The sequence below is a fragment of the Quercus lobata genome, chromosome 6 (genome assembly GCF_001633185.2).
Source record: "Quercus lobata isolate SW786 chromosome 6, ValleyOak3.0 Primary Assembly, whole genome shotgun sequence".
Taxonomy (NCBI): Eukaryota; Viridiplantae; Streptophyta; class Magnoliopsida; order Fagales; family Fagaceae; genus Quercus; species Quercus lobata.
Window position 1 is genome coordinate 6,296,043 of NC_044909.1, and position 5,305 is coordinate 6,301,347.

Sequence of the window (5,305 nt, forward strand, 5' to 3'; positions counted from 1 at the left end):
GTAAACATCAAACCCATAAATCAATATCAAACAACAAACCCAGAAAAATTACATCAAACCCGCAAATTTACAACTCAGAAATAAACATATAGAGAGATCAAGCAACAAACCCACTGAGATGAACAACCCAAAAACCATAAGCAGCTCCTTATTTCAGTCATCAACAAACCCAGACCTCAAAATCTCTGCTTCGGTTATCCACTTCATCAATAGCCAGATCTGAAAGGTCACACCGAGTCACTGAATTGCAAGGCCAACAATGATGGCTTTCGTGACTCGATTTCAATGAGCTCGGTTTGGGCTCACCCATTTCATGGCTTTCATCTCTTTAGAAGCGCCACTTAAGACCCACAACCAGTAGCATGATTAGTTGTTGTCACCGTTTCCTTCTCCACGGCCACACTGATCTCCAAGGCTAAAACCCACCCCCTTTGAAACCCAGAAAAACCTAGCCACTCCAACCAAACCCAGCCATCTCCATCTCCATCTCCAACCAAACTCATAATCCAAGACCCATGGATTACTGATCTCCACCCCGACTATCGATCTCCACCTCCATTACCGACCACCCCATAGAAAACTAGAAAAACTCAGAGATTAGAGAGAGAGAAAATGTCAGAGATTAAAAGAGAGAGAGGGATTGAAAGCTTGAAGAAAGAAAGATACAAAAAAAAATTCGCACCAAGAGATAGAGAAAGAAAGGATCTGAAAAAAAAAAAAAAAAGGAAACAAAAAGAAGAAAGATACAGACACAAACACAGAGAAAGAGAGGATTTGAAAAAGTCTTTTCTTTTTTTGTTTTTGATATTGAATTTTTTCAGTTTAATTTTTTTTATTAATTAAAATGCTGACTTGCCATTAAAATGCTAACATAAATGTTGAGGTGGTATTTTTTAATATTATTTTATTAGCCACGTCAGCAAACAGTGAAATCCGTTTGTCACTTTAGTATTTTCTGTAATTGGGTTGACGGCAGGGACTATTTTAAAAAATCAAGGACTAACTTAGGAGCAAAATCAGTTTATGGTTCAAATCGAGAAATGACCCAAAATGTAGGGACCAAAAGTGCATTTACACCTATTTTTAACTTTATTGTAACTAGATTATCTTGGCATGTACTTTGCTATTTAATAAAAATCTTTACTCACTACAGAATGCTCAACCATTAATCTTTCAATTCATTTGCATGCAGTTATGTAAATGTCTTACTTATTTCCTTAAAACTCACAACAAACAATTAAACCAATATTGTCTTAATTTTATTTTATTTTATACCAAAAAAAAGTTTTAAAAAATGGCTCGGGTCACAGGTCGGGTCGCAAGTAGGGTTGGATTGACCTACAAAAAACACGAGTCAACCCGTTTTTGCTTCGGACCAAAAAAATCAGGTTCAGGTTGAGTATTTTTCAGATTGGATTAGGCTAAGTCAGAAAATTTTGACCCGTTTTGTCATGTTTAATTTACACATATAGATTACAAGTAAGTATGAATGTGGTAGGTGTTGCATGTATAATTGTTATAAGAAAGGAAAATTTTTAATTCCCAATATCAATTGAGTTTAATTTGCATTATATTTTTATAAATTTTTATTAAATTCTTCATTTGTTATGTTACTTTTTAGTTAATATTTTTTAAATTGATTTTATATTCAACATTGTCTATCAGTATCCAAGCTTTTAGAATTTATTCCGTTACACTTATAAACAGACTTCAAACATGTAATCCCCACGACTCAGGAGGGTGAAAGTGTCACTTGGAGCTCTCTAGCTAAATCAATCTTGATTAACCAAACATGCATTTATTTTATTTAAAGAATGATATCCAAAGCTTTGTCTAAGCATATTACCTTCATAAAGCGTGTGGGGGAAACCTATATAATTTCTTCTTTATTCTTTAAAAAAAAAAAAGAAAAAAAGAAAAAGAAAAAGGCGCCTCTCGCCCATACTTGGTAAATGAAATTATTAAAATTATATGTGTTGTTTTAGTGTTGTTTTAGTGCTTGACGTTAGTATGTACATTAATTTAGTTCACATTTTAACACCTCTGTTCTTATTTTGCTTAATTAGCTCTCTATGTAAGTGCAGTAGTAAGGATAATATTTTCTGTTCTTTTGTTGGAGGGATATTCTATTTTTAAGAAATATCTGACCATTCAATCTACTATATTGTTGTTTAGTTTCACATGTAGATGTTAATTTAGATTACTCAATCTACTATATTGCTGTTTCGTTTCACGTGTAGATGTTAATTTAGATGTTCTTTCTGATAGTTATGATTAAGTAGATGTAATCCTCAAGTTGCCGAGGTGCTTGTCATCAAATGGGCACTCAACTCAGCAAAAGAGATGGATCATTGAGGATAGGAAGCTAACAAATAAGCTACATTGTTAACATTAGGTGAAAGGGAAAATCTCGTTACACATTCGTTATTGCGCACTCTATACATACTTCATTTAAATACAATTAATGCTCCAACCACAAAACCCAGCCAACAAAGAGGCCACAACATCCACGGGATATGGCTATCAGCTGAAGTCATGCTTCGCATTTTGCAAAGCCCACACATGTAGATCACATAAGAGTGCCGTATCTGTTCAGGCTTCCTTTCTTTTTGGAGCAACTGTTTTATCCTGTGAGAACAGGTGGTCCAAAAAACCTGGGATATCGCGAGTTACATTTATGTCAAACTTTTATACTGGGGAACATGAATATAATTAAGGCAACCAATATAAAAAACAGTTCGCTTATTGACACTCATTTTCACGACTTCCTAATTTGTATGATTGTGAATGATCAATGATCAATGAAAAGTGTTAGGTCTATATTTTTCATAGTAGACAGAAAATGTGCATTACTCATAATTGCACAAGTTAGTAAGTTGTGAAATTGGATGAGTGATATTGATTGTGCTCCTAAAATTATTCTTTAGTGGAAGATGAAACCACACTTAGGGTACGCTTGATATGCTGTAATAGTTCTTGTAATAGAATAGTTATTCATGTATAATAGTAATTTGGTCATTTGGTTGTATCTTTATTACATGGATTAGTTATTACATTAGAATAATTATACTTTAAATTGAAAAATAATTATTTTTCTTTAAAATAGATGTAATAATTATTTCTTAGTGCATATAATAGGTTTTAAAATTTAATATATTTTCAAAAATATAAAGTTTCCTTATTCATCATCTTTTACAAGCTATCCATGTGTAACAACTAATAACCAAACTTATGAATAGTAATAATTATTCCATTACAATTTCTTATATTCCTAGTAATAAAGATTACTATTCCTAATGTGATCTATATACAGTGAACCAAACTTTCCCTTAGACTTCCTTCGGCACCAGAGTTGGAATCATTTGAAGATTTACTTAAAGAAAGGTATCCGATTCCACGACGATTGTTAGGAAATATCAAGAGAACCACACTAGAAATCACACCAACAACCGGAGGAAGCACCACGAGCAAAGCCCTATGCTGGGACTCGGACAATGGATAGAAGCAATCCACGGTATTTCTATCCAAACACACTATAACCCCGTACACAAACACGGCAAGGAAGCCATGAACAAAGTCCTTAAAGCCAAGTGGATCGACTTTGACTTTCTTGTCCTTAGGCGAGGGCCAAAGTTTATCTTTGGCTGTTGTTGCAAACCCGTAGTGGGTTTTCCCATTATCTTCATAACTGTCAGTGAATGAAGTAATGAAGCAAGACAAGCCACACATACCAACAAGAGTGGCAGTGAGATACTTGTAGACGGTCTCGCTGCACTGGCCATAGTTGGTTAGGACAGGACTGAGTAACTGGTACAAGAAGACAGTACCAGTTGGGAGGACCCTGTTGAGGTTCTCAAGACCTGATAATGTTTTGTCTTTTATGGTTGTTTGGGGGGGATGAACTCATTTGGAAATGTTTTGGTAGTGCTTTGGTGAGGGATATGCAAAACCACACTCTTCAAGAAGAGTGGTTTTGCTTTTCCGTTTTGGTTTTTGTTATTGGACATGCAAGTAGCAAATAAGTTATGATACTTTTAATTTATAATGCCAGACACAGTTTTCATGATTTATTACTCAATTAAGGGATAAAAGTGAGGTTGAGATTCTTGAGAATATTACAAAGAGTTATTGTACTACCACAAATAAATTCACAACTTTTGCCCTAACTCTTTTACGTGGTAGACTGTAATTGACTATCTGTCACTTTTATATTGACCTACCACTTTTTCTTCACCAATCAGTCAGCTGCTGTTAGTGGTGTTAATTACGTGACTAACGGAACAATTACTTAGCATTATTTTTAATGATGTGGCATTTTTTTAATTAAAAACTTACCATAACTAATTCCACGTTATCAGGGGTGTTGTCTCAGTCCAGGGTTTTCTTTGTGCAGTTTCCATTAGAATGCCCCAAAGAAGAGAGGATTCAACGAATTTTATCTATGGGTTCAATGGAGAGGCATAGTAATGGTTATAATCACAACAACATTCACATCAATGGTAATGGAATGGCAATGCCAATGTGGCTGCTTTGGAAATAGAGAAGCCTCGTAGCAAGCATCGATTTCACAATAGCCAACATAATAGTTTGCAGTTTGCTATGACAACCCCTTTTTCACATCCTTTTAATACTCCATAAAGCAGGAAGACAAGGTAGAGATTCCTAGTGATCATAATGATATTGCTCACATCCAATCATCATCCTCTAATTATCTTGTTTACCTCATCAAAAAAAAAAAAAAAAATTTGTCTTGTTTACCTGAATCGAACGATGGCATTTGAATCACAGGGTCACATGTTTGTCTTATCATCAACATTAGAGTCTAATAATGGGGATGTGATTTTTGGGGATATGGTTGACTTTGGTGAAGATGATTTTTTGATGGAAGATTTTTCTTTGTAAGTCTGATAATGATGATTTTTCTTTTGCCATGTCTATCCCAGTTGTTTCATGTGATTCATTCATGATTTTTCAACCAGTTTAGTTTGCTTTAGATTTGATCTAACGTGGAAATTAGTTATTTAAGTTTTTAATTAAAAAAATGTCACATCATTAAAAGTAATGCCAGGATTAATGCAACTCATTTTTTAAACTTAAGGGACCAATTGTGCTCAGTTGAAACTTAAGGGATCAATTGCGAACATAGAGTAAACTTCAGAGACTAATAGTGTAGTTTCGCCAATTTTATTAATATAAGATTTAAATATTGATGTGTGATCAATCACACACACAAAAAAATATTTTCATTATGTTGTTAAAGTGGCACCAATCGTGTTCTTGTTATATCAATTTATTAGGTTTTTGT

General features: G+C 34.1%; 1 protein-coding gene across 1 annotated transcript; it reads right to left on the minus strand.

Annotated features, from left to right (window-relative positions):
* Nucleotides 1-3,303: 3,303 nt before the first annotated feature.
* LOC115949728 (protein DMP2-like) lies at nucleotides 3,304-4,581 on the minus strand. Its single transcript, XM_031067017.1, has 2 exons — nucleotides 4,493-4,581; nucleotides 3,304-3,841 (listed from the first exon to the last, which is right to left on the minus strand). The coding sequence occupies exons 1-2, from the start codon at nucleotides 4,579-4,581 to the stop codon at nucleotides 3,304-3,306; spliced, it is 627 nt and encodes a 208-aa protein (XP_030922877.1).
* Between the last annotated feature and the right edge of the window lie 724 nt (nucleotides 4,582-5,305).